The sequence below is a fragment of the Drosophila ananassae genome, chromosome 3L, assembly GCF_017639315.1.
Source record: "Drosophila ananassae strain 14024-0371.13 chromosome 3L, ASM1763931v2, whole genome shotgun sequence".
In the NCBI taxonomy this organism is placed as follows: domain Eukaryota; kingdom Metazoa; phylum Arthropoda; class Insecta; order Diptera; family Drosophilidae; genus Drosophila; species Drosophila ananassae.
In genome coordinates this window covers 10,714,150-10,732,532 of record NC_057929.1, presented here as the reverse complement: position 1 = coordinate 10,732,532, position 18,383 = coordinate 10,714,150, and the positions used below count along the sequence as shown (strand labels likewise).

Genomic DNA, 18,383 nt, shown 5'->3' with positions numbered 1-18,383 from the left:
CTCCCAGCTACGTATGCCGAAAAGGAAAGATATATGCATAGTATATATGTATGTAATAAGAGGGAGGGAGAAATGTGGGCGATTTCTACTGAATGAAAGCGAGTGCAGCCCGACGGGATTTGAGTGAGATTCGTTCCGCTTCGTTCTGAGCTTCATCTGGTGTGCTCTGAACTCGCAAGGACGTGGCTGCAATGCAAGTCAAACAATTGGCATAAACAACGGTCTATATGCCACAGGGCTCATCTACTTTGCCACGCCCCTGTTGGCGGGGCCACCTACAATAATTACATATCACACATACGCACCGTTAGCAGCAGGCACCTACCTACTGCCACAGCCATGGCTTTGCGGCTTTGCGTAGCTTTGGTCGCATTTCACGGCTTAATGCCTCCAAACGCAGAGTAATGTATGCATGTCCTTGAACGCGCACTCAGGTTCTCCCAACCACCCACCAGCCACCCACCATATTTTCTTCCTGTACTGCTCTTTTGTGACGCTGTGCAGTGAGGACATAATGTTTCAGTGAAATAACCCTCAACTTTGAAATTTACAGAATACTATGTTTCTAATTTAATGGATGATTTGAAGTTTTAATTAAATCTATTATTAATTCATCTTTAGGTAAGAGATATTTCCTAAGTTTTCTCTCTCTGCTGGTTATAGTACGTGTCCTTTGAAAATGTTGTAACCCCAACGGCATGTAATGAAATCTGCAGTTGATGCTTGGTCACGAACGAGAAAAAGGATTTGGGAAAAGTCCTTTTCACGTCCTGCTTCTATTGCTATTCTCCCAGCCAACAAACTTTCACTTATTTATACTTTCCGTAATCCCAAACAAGATGAACATTCAGTATAATAATTCCTCTTCTCAAATCTGTACACATTTTGGAATTCTGCCAATTGCTGAACATTTTTAGCCAAATCGAAAATATATGCACACCGAGTGCTGATGATACATTTTTGTGGCAACGAGAATCGCTTATTTCTGCAATTATCATCTGCAACTAGCGCTGCATTTTCTGGGCTTCTGCCCATTGTTTTTCCCTCCCTCGTAAAAATTTCCACTTCCCATTTTCCATTTTCCGTTTGGCAATTTCATTACACAATGTTTGAAATGAAAATGATGTGATGAAATTACAAATTCCCGGATCGATTGGAATGCAAATGTAGCCGAAATTGGTATATGATTTGCTTATAATTGAAATAAGGAAGAAAGCTTCAGAATCTCAAGGTCGGTTAGAGTCGTATTTCATAATTTCCAATGCAATGACTCAGGGGTGACATTTGTCAAGGACACTCTGATTTAATTTATGCCAGGCCGGTGCTTCCTTTCTATTTATAAGCGTAAATGGACATAAATAACGAGCGCGTGTCACCCAAAAATATCTGACCCACAAAGCCAGTGTGCTCCATTTCCGACTCCCGCCGCCTCAGTCCTTTTAATTCGGGAGCCACTGTCTAGTCCCATTTTTTTTTTCGTCCATCAGAGGTCCGAGCAACAATTACCCAGCAGCAGACACAACAGCCACCCGTGATGAGCGGCATCTCATCCATCCACCTCCTGCCCTGCCCCACCCTGCCCGCCCAGCCGCCCCTTTTTTGTGAATGGCATCCGAGGATTGGGGGAGTGCGCAGAATCCACTCTATCGATTAACTGGGAAAGCAGACAGCTCTCTCCACTAAAACTTGGGATAGGGCATGGGGATGTGTGGCTGTCGTTGTGGTCGGACGAGGACGGGGGTGCATGATGAGGATGTTGGATGAGGATGTGATGCGGATGTGAAATCAACTGCGTAGTAGGCAAAAGTCAAGTTGAAGGGATGTCTTAGGGGGTGTGTGTGTGGCACCTGCTGCTGTTTTGTTCTACGTTGGATAATTCTGGGGAAACCTAATGCGCAATTTCGTCATGGCGGCTTTGGGGGTTTTCGGTGGGGGATGTGCCAAAGTGTAGGTCAGTTTGCACACTTTCGCTGGCTGCCAGTTGGTTCTCTTCGCAGTTGGCTGTTCTCTTCGACTCTTATAATCGAAAATTGCATGCAAAAAGGCATATCCTTGGCACCAAAATAGTGCATTGCCCCCCACTTTTATGAAAGCTGTCAGGGAATGGCAGTGACGCGAGCACAGGGAGTTTGTATCAAGGACGATGGGGCAGGAAAAATGCGTCAAGTTTGAGCTTCAAATGCTGTTATATATAGTGGACCTTGAAACTCAAATGTCAAAATTGTTAAACTAAAATTCAGGCTCGATTCAATTAGTTTAGAAGTCGTACTAAGTACTTTTACAAAAAAAATAATAAAACCAAATCAATCGTAGATTCGCAATTTAGCAACAAAGATGGTGGTTATCCAAGGCATGTATGAGATCACCGAGGTGGTGGCCGCCTCCATTGGCTGCGTGGGTTTCTTCATTTGTGGCTTCAACATAGTTTCGCTGACGGATGCCCCCGATCTGTCGACGGTCCTGTTCATCCTGTCGGTTGTGCTTCTAGTAAACCATGTAAGGGTCCGGTTACTGGCACCGGTGCAGGAATTGTGGCGCTTTGTCCTGGAATTGGTATTCTTTTATCTGTGCACCCAGGCTACCCTTCTATACGTGTGGGAGCAATTCCATTTTCTTCTGTATGTGGTTCGGGATTCCGTGATGAGCACTCGTCCAGTTTTGAATCTCCTGGTTGACAATCCCAAATTGTTCACGTTCCTGCGCCAGGACAGTTGGTACTTCTTGCAGCTGTTAATCGCCATAGGGATCACTTACAAGACGGTAGTATTTACCAAGGCCTTGGATTATGCCTTGCCCGGGCGGCGTCGGTATCAGTATTGCGAAGGACTAGCCACTGATGAAATATTCGACAATTTCTGGAAACGCCCGCGACTTTTGTCACGTCATCGCCGTGGGTTATTGGACAAGCCTATGTCGATACACGAAGAGCTGGACACCACTTTTGTAGAAAATGAAGAGTCCGAAGTGGATTAGGCCGCATGTTAGAGCTATTATCAATTAAAAACATAAAGCAAGGTCATCATGCTCAGAGGTCGTGGGTGCAGTGCACCCGAATTGAAGGCCCATCCAAGAACGGTTCACGCTTTCTACAATATTTGCATGCTTGAAAGAGCAGAGCTCTATCCCCACTCACAAAATCACACTTCTTGTTTAAGTTTGGCGCCCTCAACCATCAACCAATCGATAAATAAATCGAAATCACTTGTGTCTCATCACTAAAAAAAGAGAATAGGAAACAAAGATCGAGCAAAAATAAAAAGGTCCAATAAATAGGAAAATAAACGGTGTTTAAAGTTGTTTTAGTTGAAAAAGGAACCAGCCATGGCTTTCCTGTGTCCTGTGCGTATGCGGCGCGATAAAAAGAAAGGTAGAGGATGATAAATTAATCGCTTCATCAAAATCAAAAGACTTCAATAACAAACTTGCTACTTGCTAATACACTTATAAAAAAAAGGACAACTTTAAAATAAAGGCAAATTTAATTTCTTTTCTGTAAAATTTAGCCACAAATGCCAGCATAGAACGAGATCTTCCCGCTGTGGGTGGCTTGGGAATGGGACGCATAACTGGCTCATCTAGCATTGAAACCTTGGTAAGAGTAGGAATCGAAAAGGAACATGGCTTAAGGTGCGTATTAGAGTCCTTACTTTTAGAGTCCTTTTAGTAAACTGTTCAATTTCAGTCCCGATTCTAAGATGGTAGTGCTGCACGACTTCACACCCTGTGTGGATGATGAGCTGGAAGTTAAAAGGGGACAGCTTGTTAATATTCTGTACAGGGAGAACGACTGGGTCTATGTGATTGGGCAAGACTCTCGCCAGGAAGGTTTCATACCCTTCTCATATTGCGCTCCGTGCAACACGCAATTGGCGGATCTGGCCGTAAAGAAGAAACTTCCTAGAGATCAGTGTCCGGATCAGCCGCAAGACGAAAATCTGCCACTTCTGGGTACAGACAACAAACTGGATGTGCTCTGCGATGAAACCTTGAATGCGGGATCAGCAAAAAGCATGGAGAATATTCTTCTCGTAGAGCCAGAGTGTACGCCATTTATAAAGGAACCTTCCGGCCGTTGCATCGTTCTGTACACCTTTATTGCACGCGACGAGAACGACCTATCCGTGGAACGTGGCGAGTTCGTCACCGTGCTGAATCGCGAGGATCCAGACTGGTTTTGGATAATGCGAAGTGATGGCCAGGAGGGATTTGTCCCGGCCAGCTTCATTTATCCAGCCGACAGTGTGCGAGTCCTCCAGCAACAAAAAGCAACTCTAACAGCTGTCGAGAATATCCTGCAGCAGGGTCAACAAGGTCAGCAGAGCCAGCAGCAACAGCCACTTGGTTTGGGAACAGATGACCTGCGCTACCACGGAACGGAGCTCGTGATGCTCTATGATTACAAAGCCCAAGCTCCAGATGATCTTTACCTTTCTGTGCGCCGTGGGGATTGGATATACGCCGATCTCAACAATCAAACCGTAGATGGATGGCTTTGGGCGTATGCCCCGAAGACCAGGAAGTATGGATTTATTCCAAAGGCTTATGCTCGACCGCCAGCCATGACAAGCCTTTGATTCACTCTAATTATCTCAGAATGGCGAGTGAGACTGACCAGCCTCTAAGATATGCAATAATTCACTTCCATTATTTTGTATTTACTCTTAGTTTTATAAGCATGATCCTTCCGTTGCCTTACAAAGAATGTTTCATATGTAGAACCTACAAGCCTTTAGTAAAATAGTGCCACTTTCATTGAGTAATAAATTGTGCCTTAGGTTTATTTGTATGTGAGCTTGCATAACATATCGTATACATGGGCTAAGTTCTGTACTTAATCTAATTAAATATTCCTTAATTATAAATTGCCCATAAACGAATATCAAAAATAACTACCATTATACTCCACTTAGTACCAGCATGGGGGCAGCACTTGCTAGCATCTAAGCCTATTTATGAATACTAAAGCACTGAAGGAGCATCAGAGCCTCCCGATATGCACTTGGGTTTGGATTATTGAGTTGGGTTGAGTTGATATGATTGCTTCATATATGTATATAAGTGGTGCTGGTGCGCAGAGTTATGCTCAGCATAATATTGTGCACTCAGACACATCCAACTGGAATTGGATCTAAGGTCTACTTGTCATCCAGACTGCCTTCATTGGCTGAGGAGCAGTGCGAACAGTTAAGGTTTATGTTTCTGGAAAAGATTTCAGTTTAAATATAATAGAAGAAAGAGCAAACTATTCAAACTTACTTTAAAGTCTCTCTGAGCTGATCTTTTTCGTTAATCTCCTCACGCAATTTCTGCTGCAAACTTAGTATGAGATCGTTTTTATTCTGTATCTGCAGCTTTAAATGGGTGATAGTTTCCTCTTGGGCCTCAAAAATTGCCTACAAAAAATAAAGTGTAAGAATGTGGCTAAAAAATGGAAGAAAATCGTAGTCCTACCCGACACTCCTCCATAGACTCGGAGTACGAGGGCGGCTCGTCCAGACAAAAGAACTCCCGCACCAGCTTGCATTTTCGCAGCTCCTCCTTGGCCATTACGGAATTTACGAAGATCTGTAGTCCCTGCACACGATTGTCCAGGAATACGGCATTAAAGTTGTCTCCAAAGAGTTTCTTGCGCGGCAGTATCAGGTTAATATTTGGAAAGGCCTGCTTGAGTTTTCCATTCAAGCGGACAAAGTCCGTGTAGCGACGCATTACCAGCCAGCAGTCGTTCGTCTCTGGGTTTTCGACACGCAACTTGTAGACCGTGAATCGTGCTCGTTCCTCCATTACCTCATAACCGATAATGGGCACCCGCAGCACCGCATTGGGATCAACAGGTGGAGCCGCAGATCCCGATGATAACGTCATCTGGCTGGCGAACATAGATCGCGAACTTGTCTGGCTATAGCCCATGCTGCACTCGCTCATCCTGCGGGGAGCTCTGCCCTGTACCAGCTCTCCAGATTGGTTTCCATATGAGGATTGCGTCAAGTCTCGATGCGAACGTGCACCTCCCAGCATTTCGGTTGCAGAAACTCCCGACGGCTCGTAACTGTGTGAGCTAATTCTTTGCAGACACACCTCCGATTTGGCGTTGGCTACGGTTCGAGGGGCTCCCGAGGTAGCTACTCCAACATCCCCTTCCGATTTACTGCGCAACAGGCTGCCGTTATTGTTGTTGTTGCTATACCACCCCAGTTGTCGAAGGTCAGGACACGAGTTGCAGGACCTTCCCAACAACTTTCGCTGGCGGATCAGAGACTGTTTGTCTAAGTCCCTATTAGAATTGGAAGTCTTGTTGAGAATCTTTTTCGGTGACGTTGTTGCTTTCTTGAAGAGAGTTGTTGTTGCTGCCGCTGGTGTTCTTAAGTTATTATTATTGTTAATGAAGCTATTGTTTGTCTCTCTTTTCCGGAGCGCACGCAGTGACATTGCTTTGTTTGTTTTTATTATTATATTGCAGCCAGTCGATGTAGCTTTGTTTGCTACATGACTTTTTAAATATATTGCAAAAGTTGATCCCTTTTTGTTGTTTTTCTTTCTTTTTCTTTTTTAGCGCGACCGTATTTATGGAGAAGAGAAATTCTGACCTAATTGGCTAGTGTTGGTAAGCGTACAAAGTATATCGATAACACTGGGAAGAAAACAGCTGTTTGCGATGGCGCATGTGGTAAAATTCAGTTTTTTATTTTAAAATAAACAATAAATTTGTTTTATTTTTCCAGCATGAAGAGACCAATGGCCTTATAAATAGGCTACTGTGTCTAAATCCAACTGAAAATGCAGATGAAATCCAAGAAGTTCTTAAGGGTTTGCGTCTTTTGCTTACCCAAAGCGCAGAAAGCCAAGAAACATTAGCCAGAAATGAAGGCTTTACCAAATTCCTAAATGCTGTGGCTTTCAACCCACAAATGCGCACGGAGCAGCGGATTATTCACAATTTGTCACTTCAAGTCTTAGCCAACAGTGTAGTTAATAATGAAGTTACCCAAAGTATCACTTGGACCCAGCATGGCACAAAAATATCGGAACAAGCTTATGCTTCTCCACTTGGCAGCTCCAATAATGTGCTTCTGATGATCATGTACAATATATACCTGAATGGTCGGGGACTAATTAGCGACCTAGTAGCGCTCCAGACGTGTCTCCGGCTATGGCATAACATAAACGAGGCCCAATGCCCATACAACTTCGAGTATCTGCATTTTTTCCTTGAGCACTTTATCGGTAAGAATGGTCGCGGTTGCGTGGCTTGCTACCAGAAACTGGAAACAGAAGATCGTGTGTCCTTTTTGGATTATGTTGCTCACTATCTCAGGGAAAACAGTCCTAACGGTGAGGTAACGCTTTTCTTGCTACAGCACTTTGCCAAGGAATTTCGTCTTAAGTCAGACTGTCTCCTGCGAGAGACTCTCAAGCTAAAGCACGAGCTGCACCCCCGAGAGGTTCACACTTTGTTGCAAATCATCGCCAGTGCCAGTGGTTCCGAAAAGTATGCCAATGTTTATAGCACAGATCACTCCCTGTTCATCAACGTGAGCAGCTTGTTGAGATGTGTGGTCGCCGCGGGAAAAGAACCCGACGGAGGAGGCCTGGACAAACCTATGACCAAGCTAGAGGAGGTGGCCCTTACCTCGGGTATCGATGCTAGCTATGAGAAGAAGGTTTCATATGAACTAAAGACTCTACTTGTTCGCTGCACTGCCAATCTGCTATATGACAACAAGGAAAACAAAGGATACTGCTTGGATACTCAGCTATTGCCAGCTCTTCTGGAGTGCACAGTAATGGATGCCAGAAATCCTTGTAAGAAGTCGTTAGCTTTCTATGACTTTTAATGAATATTAAAATTTTTACCCACTAGTAATGCGTGAATGGAGCATCCTGGCCATAAGAAACGCGTGCATCAACTGCCCGGAGGCGCAACAGGTGATTGCTGGACTCACAATGCAGGGTTCAGCGCCAAACGACATCCTCACTGAGCTAAATCTGGACATGGGCGCACTGCGCATTTCGGACAACCGGCAATAACTCATGAATACGAATGCAGCTAGACTAGACGAGGAACAACCACTGGCTGGCCAACAAGTGGTTAGCTGTCTTTCGCACCACGTCATCCGCTGCCGACGCTGCCGCCGTCCATTCGTTGCCCCTTTTTTCGGGCTGAACGATCTGCTAATGGTATGCCAACAGATCCAAAGGCATTCATAAACGCGTTGTCAACGTTTAATGGCATTGCGAGGGAAACACAAACGGGGGGGAATTTCGTTCAGCTAGCGTGGCTAGTGAGGATATAAAAATAGCTGCCCATGTACCATGCTCTGTGTATCATTAAAAAAAGAGATGCCTAAATTCATTGAAATTCTAAATTTGTGCACACACTGCCGTAGAGTTGAGTTCATGTTTATGGCGCAATTAAGCAACGATGACGTCTGCCTGCCCGATTCCTTCGGCAACTTGCTGCAGGTGGCAGCATTGGGCCAGCCCTCTTATTGGGGGCCCACACCACCCTCTCAGATTTTGTATAAGTAGAACGATTTTTATGTTTATGCTGGCTAACAATGGACCATAGTCGCTCACGCAGGCAATCTTTGTCTTGGCCCGCTCCCCAGAGCAAGGCAAAACCAAAGCAGAGGGAAAACAAAGCTGAAAGGCAGACGAACGACAACCACTAGTGGCCAGTAGCCAGTCAGTCTGTGCTCTGCTTTGGCCAGGAGCAGACGAGCAAGCAGGGAGTCAACGGAACCGTGTACCGTTCGTCGCCTATCCGGTCCCAAAATCGCGCTCTTTTATTCCGATTTTTTTTTCAACAGAATTCATTTGGTTCGCGCGCAGTATATTTATTTATTTCGGTTGTTATCGCTGGTCCGGCTCGGTTTTTAGTTGAGAAATTAGCCAAAATTTTATTTTAGATCTGCCCGGCAGCTCATAAACTCACAAACTAAACAAATCGCTCAAAAACAATCAGCTTGGGGCCAGGGATCATTGGTGCAACGCTGCAGAATTAATGGTAAACATTGCATCCGATATTGGAGCTGAACCCACACCGCTCTTATATAACCATAAATCAGGATACCTGACAGACGTTAACACTGTTTGACATTTTATGGGCCCAGTGTGAGATAGTCGGAATAGTCGTCCATCCAAATCTGAGTCCGACGAATTGGCTGGCATTGGCATTATTTATGTGGGGCATTAATTAAATACACATTTCTCAAAAATTCGCTTCTTTTTCGCCGGGGTGGAATTTGAATTATACGGCGCATACCAAAAATACAACGACCAACGGCGGCAAGTAAAACAAAAGCTGAAATACAAAACAAATAAATGAATAAGTAGGGAGGCAGGCAGGCGAGCGGTTATTTGGGTGAGCGTTTTTTCAAAATATAAAATTTCCCCTGTCAAAAGTGTCAATAAGCCCCGAACCCAAACCTCAACGAGATGTGAATAAATGATGATTCCAACCGATTTGTCAGTCAGAACTGACACTGTATCTTTAGACCCGTCGATGGTCTAAAAATAATGGTCTAACAAAAGGAAAATTGTTTCTTGTAATCTCTGTGATGCGAAAAAAGTGGCTAAAAAATACGAAAAAAACCAAAAAAATAGAAATTCGAAAATCGTATACAAAGGAAAGTGGCACATCCACTAGAAAATGTTCTTCTCTTGATCGCAATGACGCACTTCGTGACGCAACTGTTGCAACTCCCCAACTGCAACTGCAACATCACATCCATAAATAGATCGCGGAAGTGGAGAATCTGGCGAAGAAGTAAAATGTGGCGCCACATCAATGCAGGAAAATTCTCTTTGGGTTTTCCCCAAAAAATTAAGATTGAAAATGACACTTTTGGTAGCCTAATTTTTGCTTTGAAACAAAGAGGGAATCGCCAAAATAAACGGCATACACATGGCTGAAAGTCAGCTCTAACTATATCTACAAGTATATGGCACTGTTGCACGCATACCCCTTCTATCCCCAACCGGGATCCCTCAATCTTCACCTGCCACTCCACCCAACCATGCGCCCACCCACTCAAATTGGCGCACCTAATTCTCACATATATTCAGCGAAACAGTTTTAAGGAGGAATTTCGCATTTTGTCGTTTATATTTCGCGGGTGTGCTCGCCTTTGAATGTGTCCACTAATTTGCTTAATTTCTGTCAGAAAATCCGTTTTCGAATGGGAATTTCTGGTTGCCTAGACAACATGTAAATAAATACATAAAGAAAAGAAAATAAATTTCTCCAAAGCAGCATAATTGATGGCCACGTTCGTGGGTTGATCCGACTGAACACTTCAAGTTAATGAAATAGTATTCATTTTCAAGATAATGACAAAGAAAATATGTATTTTTAAAATTAAATTTTAAAACTTTCAGGTTAAAAAGTCCAATCATAGAATATTACATAAAATACTTTATGTTTTGTAAGTTAGTTTCAAATTTCAGACCTAAAATATTAATGTAAATTTCAAAAATTACACATACCTAAAGTTTTTCAAAAACTGCTTTATAGGTAAAAAAAAAGAATTATATTTAACACATGTTAAAAGTTAAGCATTTCCGTCCAAATATTTTTTTTTTAAACTATTGTTGTTTTGTCTGCAGCTGTATGCTTTGTATAAAAATAAAATATTGTTTAAATAAGAAAGATCTGGCAGGGGATAGGACAGTCTGCCGGATGGCATGACCATCAATAACGTGTAGGCCCAAAGAAACACCTGACAAACAATTACGAGACCCGTCAATGCCCCACATGTGTGCGATATATCCGCATGACTTCATTTGCCTGGGGAGATATAAAAAGAGTCGGTGAAGTTGCCACAACAAATTACTTCACCCACCATTCCCACCATTTCCCATTCCCCAGGAACGCGTGCTGTTCCATGTGTGTGAGGATTGCTCGTTGTCATCGTCCAGAGAGCCATAGAGGGGATTGGAACGCGGCCCAAGAATGAAGCGTGACCTGTCCACATCGACCATCGGCCGCGATGAGGCCAGGCGTCCTCTTATGGAGGCCTACATGTTCCAGCGCAGGGTCCTCCTGGGATGCAGCTTGCTGACTGTGGTGTCGCTTCTGATCTGGATAGTAGCGATATCGACGGATCATTGGATTATCATATCCGGTGGACAAGGTTAGTTTTAAGGACAACCTTTTTTATTAATCATTTTTCTTATAAACCTTTTTATTTAATTTATGATTGCACTTCAAAGGAATCTTTATCCCGGAGTCAAGGCGATTCTTTATGTCCTCACACTCGGGATTATGGCGTCACTGTCGGAATACTATTGTTCCCAATGCTCTGAGCAATGCCCAGGTGGTCCGGAACTTCAGTTCGATGTCCTACACGTCGCAGACGAACATCAACGAGGCCAAACGGAATCTTTCGCACATGGACTTCATCAAGGAGTTCGCGAAGGAGAAATTAGACACGGGGGATAACTTCACAGAAGCGGCTAGACGACACATGTTTGCTCATTGGGCGCGAGGTGAGGACGAGGACTTTCAGACCCTGCGAAACGCTTTCCGAACCATTGTGATGTCCACCGAAGACAACCAAAGGCAGTTCAATGCCACGACGAACAAACCAATACCCATTGATCCTTTAGACGTGAAGGGGATTATTACAAGAGGGACGTTTGGATCGGCTCTGCAGCGGGTTAAGTACAACAACACCTGGTCCTATTATGTGATACCAGAGGTGGCCCAGTTGGCCATATTCAGTAATTGGACAAACTATCCGCTGGTGGTGCGGCTTTTGGGTACCTATATCCGGGACATTGGAATTCCCGCCTACGTTTTAAATGATGAGCGGGTGCTTCTCATCTTAGTGCCTCCACTGCCACCAAAACGAGGAGGTCAAAGTGCCTTTTACAGCTACATCCCGAACCGTAAGTTGGAACTTTAAATAGTCACTGAAGATGAGAATATAATCCTCGCAAATTCTATCCATAGAACGATGCAAGTACATCGACATGTTCCCCAACTCCAACGCCCTACGAAATGAGCCTGGATTCGACGACGAGCTATTGGGTAGGTAATCCGAGTTTATATATTTAAGTAACAGCTCCTAATTGGCAGTGGCTTGGTACTTCCTTTCAGACTATATCCGGACGCAGGCGTCCTTTGCCTGCATTACGTTGTTCGTGATGAGCTTGGGAGCTGTATTCTCCTTCTACACGTTCATGAATCCGCGCTACATGTTCAAGCGACTGGCGGGTGGAATCCACCTGGTTGCAGCTTCCACTGCCCTCGTGGTACTCCAGGTTCTCTTCTCGTCAATTGACTACACGAAAGATCATCTATTTTACGCGTATCCGGACGGAGCAGAGTTAACGTATGTAACTAAAGTGAGGTTCGTTCTATGGTAATTGAGAACTCTTTCTTTTCAGCTACGGCTATGGAGTTTTCTTGGCCTGGTTCACTTTTGCTGACAATATTTTATGCGGTGTTATGTTCCTCTGGTACTCGGGCAAGAAAAAAGGCGCCAAGGCACCCAATGATGAGGTGGCAATGGCGGATGAGCCCACCATCATGGGCAGATAACATGGCCCAGACCATAAATTGGGTTTTCATTCACCAGATGCCCATCCAGCGACCAAAGACCAAAGCAATTCTGTTGCTTTTCAGCTACTTTTGTTATTTGTTGTTTTAATAATGGCTGTATTTGAAATGTTCGCTTTATAACTATAAGAATCTCAAGGCAATAAAGCAATTATTTTCAGTCAATACAAAACCACTCCAATTTCTAATTCAACATTTCGAAAATATGGGAAATCTGAGAGACAATGTGACAACCAACAAAAAAATTATCTTTCAGAAAAAAAATTAAATAATATCCAACAAGGGGGAAAGGTCGGAATTTGAAATTTTAGGGAAAATTTCGAAAATTTCTCGAAAATTGGGAAATTTTCAAAACCAATTTTAAGCAAAACTTTGAATGAGGAAAACTGGCAAAAGGTTCGCTGATTACAGAATGGTATGGGGTATCTCGATCGGATAAAAATTGGCAGAGCTATGTCCTTCGGAAGGAGAGAAAATATCCAACAAGGGGGGTAGGTCATATTCCCGAAATTTTATGGGGGTACCCTTTGGAAAAATTGGGAAATTTTCAAAACCAATTTTAAGCAAAAATTTGAATGAGGAAAACTGGCAGAAGGTTCGCTGATTACAGAATGGTACGGGGTATCTCGATCGGGTAAAAATTGGCAGAGCTATGTCCTTCGGAAGGAGAGAAAATATCCAAAAAGGGGGGTAGGTCATATTCTCAAATTTTATGGGGGTACCCCTTGGAAAAATTGGGAAATTTTCAAAACCAATTTTAGGCAAAACTTTGAATGAGGAAAACTGGCAAAAGGTTCGCTGATTACAGAATGGTATGGGGTATCTCGATCGGATAAAAATTGGCAGAGCTATGTCCTTCGGAAGGTGAGAAAAAATCCAACAAAGGGATAGGTCGGATTCTCGAAATTTTATGGGGGTACCCCTTGGAAAAATTGGGAAATTTTCAAAACCAATTTTAGGCAAAACTTTGAATGAGGAAAAGTGGCAGAAGGTTCTCTGATTACAGAATGGTATGGGGTTGGCAGAGCTATGTCCTTCGGAAGGAGAGAAAATATCCAAAAAGGGGGGTAGGTCATATTCTCGAAATTTTATGGGGGTACCCCTTGGAAAAATTGGGAAATTTTCAAAACCAATTTTAGGCAAAACTTTGAATGAGGAAAACTGGCAAAAGGTTCGCTGATTACAGAATGGTATGGGGTTGGCAGAGCTATGTCCTTCGGAAGGAGAGAAAATATCCAAAAAGGGGGGTAGGTCATATTCTCGAAATTTTATGGGGGTACCCCTTGGAAAAATTGGGAAATTTTCAAAACCAATTTTAGGCAAAACTTTGAATGAGGAAAAGTGGCAGAAGGTTCGCTGATTACAGAATGGTACGGGGTATCTCGATCGGATGAAAATTGGCAGAGCTATGTATGTCCTTCGGAAGGTGAGAAAATATCCAAAAAGGGGGGTAGGTCATATTCTCGAAATTTTATGGGGGTACCCCTTGGAAAAATTGGGAAATTTTCAAAACCAATTTTAGGCAAAACTTTGAATGAGGAAAAGTGGCAGAAGGTTCTCTGATTACAGAATGGTATCTTATTTCTCGATCGGATGAAAAATGGCAGAGCTATGTCCTTCGGAAGAATAGATAATTTCAATGAATATTATTTCTATATGTAGTTAATTAAAAATGCGCTTGCCTTGAATTTTATATTAAAAAAACTGTTAGCAATCCAAATCCCCTCTGAAAATATGTGGCCGACGACTATGTCATTTAGTGTGACCTTATTGTGAACACATTGTTCACCAGCTGATTTTAAATAAAAAGTAAAATTAATAATAGAGTATAATGGTAACATAAACAACTACATGTTTTTAACGAAAATATATTCTAAAACTAAAAACTTCCGAAGGATCCCCTGGAACCAGATGTATTCACCACTAAAACCAAAGAACTCACTCCATCGGAGAAGCAAAAGCTAGAGGAACAAAACAAACGTGGCCTTGTTTCCGAATTCAAAGCCAACAAACTAGAAATTGACGCTCAAAGGAATTGGGATATATTTTACAAACGCAATGAAACTCGTTTTTTTAAGGATCGACACTGGACAACACGGGAGTTCCAGGAGTTGCTGGACCAACCGGAGACTGAAGGCGGGAAACGGAATCTTTTTGAAGTTGGATGCGGGGTGGGAAACCTCGTGTTCCCTCTATTGGAGGAGCAAAATGACGACAAGGATAGTGCCAATAGGTTTTACTTTTATGCCTGCGACTTCTCTCCCCGAGCTGTTGATTTTGTGCGCTCCAATTCGCTCTACGATCCAGAACAAATTACAGCCTTTCAGTGCGACATAACCACACAACAGGTGCATGAAAATATTGCACCTGGGAGCCTTGATGTGTGCACTTTAATATTTGTGCTGTCAGCCATTCATCCGCATAAATTCCAGGACGTAGTGGAGAACCTATGGAAGCTACTCAAGCCGGGAGGCCTTGTACTTTTCAGAGACTATGGGCTGTACGATATGGCCCAACTCCGTTTCAAACCTGGTAACAAGATATCCGAGAACTTGTACGTGCGGCAGGATGGCACTCGTAGCTACTTCTTTTCCGAGCAGGAGGTAGCGCAGCTATTCCTAGAGAACGGCTTTGAGGTAATCACTAATGCCTACGTCCATCGGAGAACCCTCAATCTCAAGGAAGGTATCGATGTGCCTAGAATTTTTCTACAAGGAAAGTTCCGAAAGAAATCTACTTGACCATCAGGGACAAAGACAATCAGTTACGTATTTAGTTGTATTTATTTTAAATCAATAACATGGTTCAAGTCAACGTTCAATAAATATTTTTATGTATATATTAGTTTACACATGTATACATATACGCTAATAAGTGACAGAACTAAATTCCATTTAAATTGCCTGGACCCAACTCTGTTTGAATGTACATTAGATATCGAATGTGTGAGCAATCATGCTGCTTACTTAAAACAAGTGAAATGCATCGCGATGTGTACATTCATTATTTTCACCGAATATGGGACATATAATAGCCCCAATCGAATTTGCATGCAAACGATGTCTAGCGAGCGGTTCCGAGTGTATACTTTTTGTATATATAATTTTTTAATTGTTGTGACGTCCTAGCAACACTTAGCCTAACCAACAATTGGGATTGGAATACAATAATACATGCGAACAACTAAGAGAACCCATCAAGTTTAACAAATTCAAACGATCCTTAATTTCTAAATTCAAATCTTTCTCCTCGCCCCGATTATGTTCGGTTAATACACAGCGGTAGGTGGCGACTATATGTGTATATAGTAGGGTGGGTGAACTTTTGGATTGATAAGGAATCTTAGCCCATGCAAGGAATCTTTGGTAATCATACTAAGTGATCTTAATCACTAATATCAATGTATAGTTACAGTAATTTTACGGAAAATATTTGACAAAGCTCCTGTAGTCTATTTATCTTAAATATTCTTTAAATTCATATCGCTAAATCGATGGAGGATTTAAGTTTAGTAGTTTTTGATGTGAATCATGTGGAGAAGTTACAGATAACGTAAATGGTTTTACGATAAACATTTGGCATACATGTATTTTTAAAAATATTATATGTGCGAATTGATATTAGAAGGATGATTTTGAAGAGAAATGTCTTGGAAAATACGATAGATTACATTGCGTGGCATAGATTTTCTTTCTGGAAACCCACCCACCCATCTAAATGTTGTAAACGTATATATACTTGATACTTGGATTTGGCTAATCACCCGACGAACAAGGCGATTCATTGCACTACTCCACCAAACTATGTTCGGCCAGCTTCCCGCCGTTGCTGCTGCTGTGACCAAGCGGCGCCAGCTCAATGCTAGAGTCAAAGCTCTTTGTGAGCAGATCACTGCTGGTCACAGAGTTGGTGGTGCTGCTCAGCGGAGGCAGATTTCCGGTTGTGTTTCCTCCCAGAACACCATCATTCAGGTCGCTGTCTACGCTAAAGCTATTGCTGTTACTTCCCCCATTCTCATTAATCAGCGAGAGAGTCTGCATCGGCAAAACATCGCCGGTGGGTGGTTGCTCCATGCTGGAGCTAGCAAGATTTGCATTGGGCTCCGCCTGGAGCTGGAGCAATGAGTTACGCTGCGTATGCTTATCGAATTTACGCTGAGGCGGCTTGGGCGGCTCTTTATCCTTCTCTTTCTCTTTTTCCTTGTCCTTGGACTTTTTGAATCCTGCAATTAGCGCCTTGTGTGCCTGCGCCTTAATGCCTTCCATGCTAGGCCGCATTATAGAAGTTCGTGTACCAGAGCTCTCCTTTTCCTTGGTAGATGGTGATTCTTTCGAGCCCGGCTCTGCTTCCTCCGATACACTGGCCAACTGTTGCGGCGCCTGTTGCATGGTGAGGTCCTGCACCTGAATGGGAATGTCATCGGGCAGCTTTTTCGTGCGGAAGGAGGCATTCGTGATCATTGACTTAGAAACTGATGTGGTCACGGTGTTAGTGGCTGGAGTCAAAGCCACACTCAATCCCATAGGCCCGTCATTGGGTTGACCGGAAGGATTGGCGTGCAGCGAGTTGCGCACCGCACTGGTTACCAAAATCAATTCGGTGTACATCTCATAGGTAGCGCGGTTGTGTATATCGTCTAGCGTCTGAATGGCTATCGTTCCATAACCATTGAACATTGCAAAGTAGATGGCATGCACCAGTTCGATTAGAAAAGAGGCAGACAGTGGAATGCGTGGCGAGGAGGGCTTGGGAAAGGGAGCGCCTGTGGCAGGATCGGCTCTGAAAATAAGCGTTAAGTTAGTAAGCTACAATTTAAGGTTTCATGGGTATTATCATACCCATAACTCATCCTGTGACCATGTCCCGACTTTGTAGTGAATCCCTGGTTCACCAACTGTGATGTCACCCGGCAGAGGTGAAGCAGCGAGGACTTCTGGGTCTGGCTTACTTGCTGGTTGTAACAAAATAACAATGCCGTGAGGATGCGCATTCGATTCTGAGCGTGGATAGTCTCGATGCGTTGATGAGGGCCCCACTTGACCTCCCGATTACAGTTCTCCTCCCAGCGCCGTAAATCAGTCATGGGCAGGTTCTTCAGCTCGTGGTAGACCGACACCTGAGCAAGGATCGGCATGCGAAAGGCCACTACTCGTTGTCCGCCATCGTCGGTGGACACCTCGCCATTATAAATGCAGATGAGCAGCGTTTCCACACCGCGAGCGGCTTTCTTGTCACCACCAGCCACTGCGTGGAGATAAGTGTAAACCAGAACTGGGATAAACTGCAGAGGGAATTTGTGTAGAGCCAGCTCTGGAGAACGGTAGAAGGCCAGTAACTGCTGACAGATGTCATGAAGTAGCGATTCATTACCGCGCTGCCTTTCATTGAAAATGGTAAAGATGGCCTCGGCGATTTCAGGGTCCGTTTCATGCTCCACAGCAAACGCCTCCGCCTCTGCTGGCTGCCCCCTCGTTCGCTGGTAATCCGCCAGCCAATCCCTCACCAGTTCGGCCATCTAAAAAGGGTTACAGTCTGAAAAGCGCTGCCTGTGCCAATTTCCATCGCTGCTTACCTTGACCTGGGTCCAAACTGGGCTTCTAGCAGTACCGGAGGTCCTATCAGTCAGCTGAGATCGGGTTTTCCAACGGATTATGTGGTGGCAATGGTTAATTAGTTTATCACCAGTCTAGTGTCCGCTACTGTTCAATGTGGCCAGACCGTTGCGGTATTAAGTCACCAAGTCTTTGGGGAAGCTGGTCTCCCTAAATTTCAGTGCCAGCCTTGCCACCCTTTCTAGTTTTCAAAAATTAAACGTTTA

General features: G+C 43.6%; 7 protein-coding genes across 8 annotated transcripts; 5 read left to right on the top strand and 2 right to left on the bottom strand.

Moving 5' to 3' along the window:
* Positions 1-2,208: 2,208 nt before the first annotated feature.
* Positions 2,209-3,282, top strand: LOC6494528. The gene has a single exon (XM_001960131.4). It carries the CDS (start codon positions 2,335-2,337, stop codon positions 2,971-2,973), a length of 639 nt encoding a protein of 212 aa, XP_001960167.1. The 5' UTR covers positions 2,209-2,334; the 3' UTR covers positions 2,974-3,282.
* On the top strand, positions 3,211-4,780 carry LOC6494529 (SH3 domain-containing protein Dlish). Its single transcript, XM_001960130.4, has 3 exons — positions 3,211-3,367; positions 3,504-3,627; positions 3,683-4,780. The coding sequence occupies exons 1-3, from the start codon at positions 3,322-3,324 to the stop codon at positions 4,572-4,574; spliced, it is 1,062 nt and encodes a 353-aa protein (XP_001960166.1). The 5' UTR covers positions 3,211-3,321; the 3' UTR covers positions 4,575-4,780.
* LOC6496074 (sorting nexin-16) lies at positions 4,748-6,618 on the bottom strand. Its single transcript, XM_001960129.4, has 3 exons — positions 5,452-6,618; positions 5,257-5,393; positions 4,748-5,199 (listed from the first exon to the last, which is right to left on the bottom strand). The coding sequence occupies exons 1-3, from the start codon at positions 6,427-6,429 to the stop codon at positions 5,136-5,138; spliced, it is 1,179 nt and encodes a 392-aa protein (XP_001960165.1). The 5' UTR covers positions 6,430-6,618; the 3' UTR covers positions 4,748-5,135.
* LOC6494530 (ataxin-10) lies at positions 6,554-8,353 on the top strand. The gene is made up of 3 exons (XM_001960128.4): positions 6,554-6,667; positions 6,723-7,803; positions 7,862-8,353. The coding sequence occupies exons 1-3, from the start codon at positions 6,656-6,658 to the stop codon at positions 8,026-8,028; spliced, it is 1,260 nt and encodes a 419-aa protein (XP_001960164.2). The 5' UTR covers positions 6,554-6,655; the 3' UTR covers positions 8,029-8,353.
* Positions 8,354-8,668: 315 nt separating this feature from the next.
* Positions 8,669-12,738, top strand: LOC6494531. Of its 2 annotated transcripts, none has more exons than XM_014907339.3 (6): positions 8,669-9,007; positions 10,871-11,135; positions 11,215-11,892; positions 11,957-12,034; positions 12,104-12,338; positions 12,394-12,738. In XM_014907339.3, exons 2-6 carry the CDS (start codon positions 10,955-10,957, stop codon positions 12,545-12,547), a joined length of 1,326 nt encoding a protein of 441 aa, XP_014762825.1. In that variant the 5' UTR covers positions 8,669-9,007; positions 10,871-10,954; the 3' UTR covers positions 12,548-12,738. The 2 variants fall into 2 exon arrangements, with proteins under 2 accessions (XP_014762825.1, XP_044571354.1); XM_044715419.1 differs by having other exon boundaries at positions 8,674-9,007; positions 12,083-12,338.
* A 1,562-nt stretch (positions 12,739-14,300) lies between these two features.
* LOC6502519 (tRNA N(3)-methylcytidine methyltransferase METTL6) lies at positions 14,301-15,448 on the top strand. The gene is made up of 2 exons (XM_014908431.3): positions 14,301-14,399; positions 14,461-15,448. Exons 1-2 carry the CDS (start codon positions 14,397-14,399, stop codon positions 15,304-15,306), a joined length of 849 nt encoding a protein of 282 aa, XP_014763917.1. The 5' UTR covers positions 14,301-14,396; the 3' UTR covers positions 15,307-15,448.
* Positions 15,330-18,304, bottom strand: LOC6496073 (hyccin). The gene is made up of 3 exons (XM_001960124.4): positions 18,138-18,304; positions 17,404-18,080; positions 15,330-17,344 (listed from the first exon to the last, which is right to left on the bottom strand). Exons 2-3 carry the CDS (start codon positions 18,078-18,080, stop codon positions 16,354-16,356), a joined length of 1,668 nt encoding a protein of 555 aa, XP_001960160.1. The 5' UTR covers positions 18,138-18,304; the 3' UTR covers positions 15,330-16,353.
* Positions 18,305-18,383: the final 79 nt, after the last annotated feature.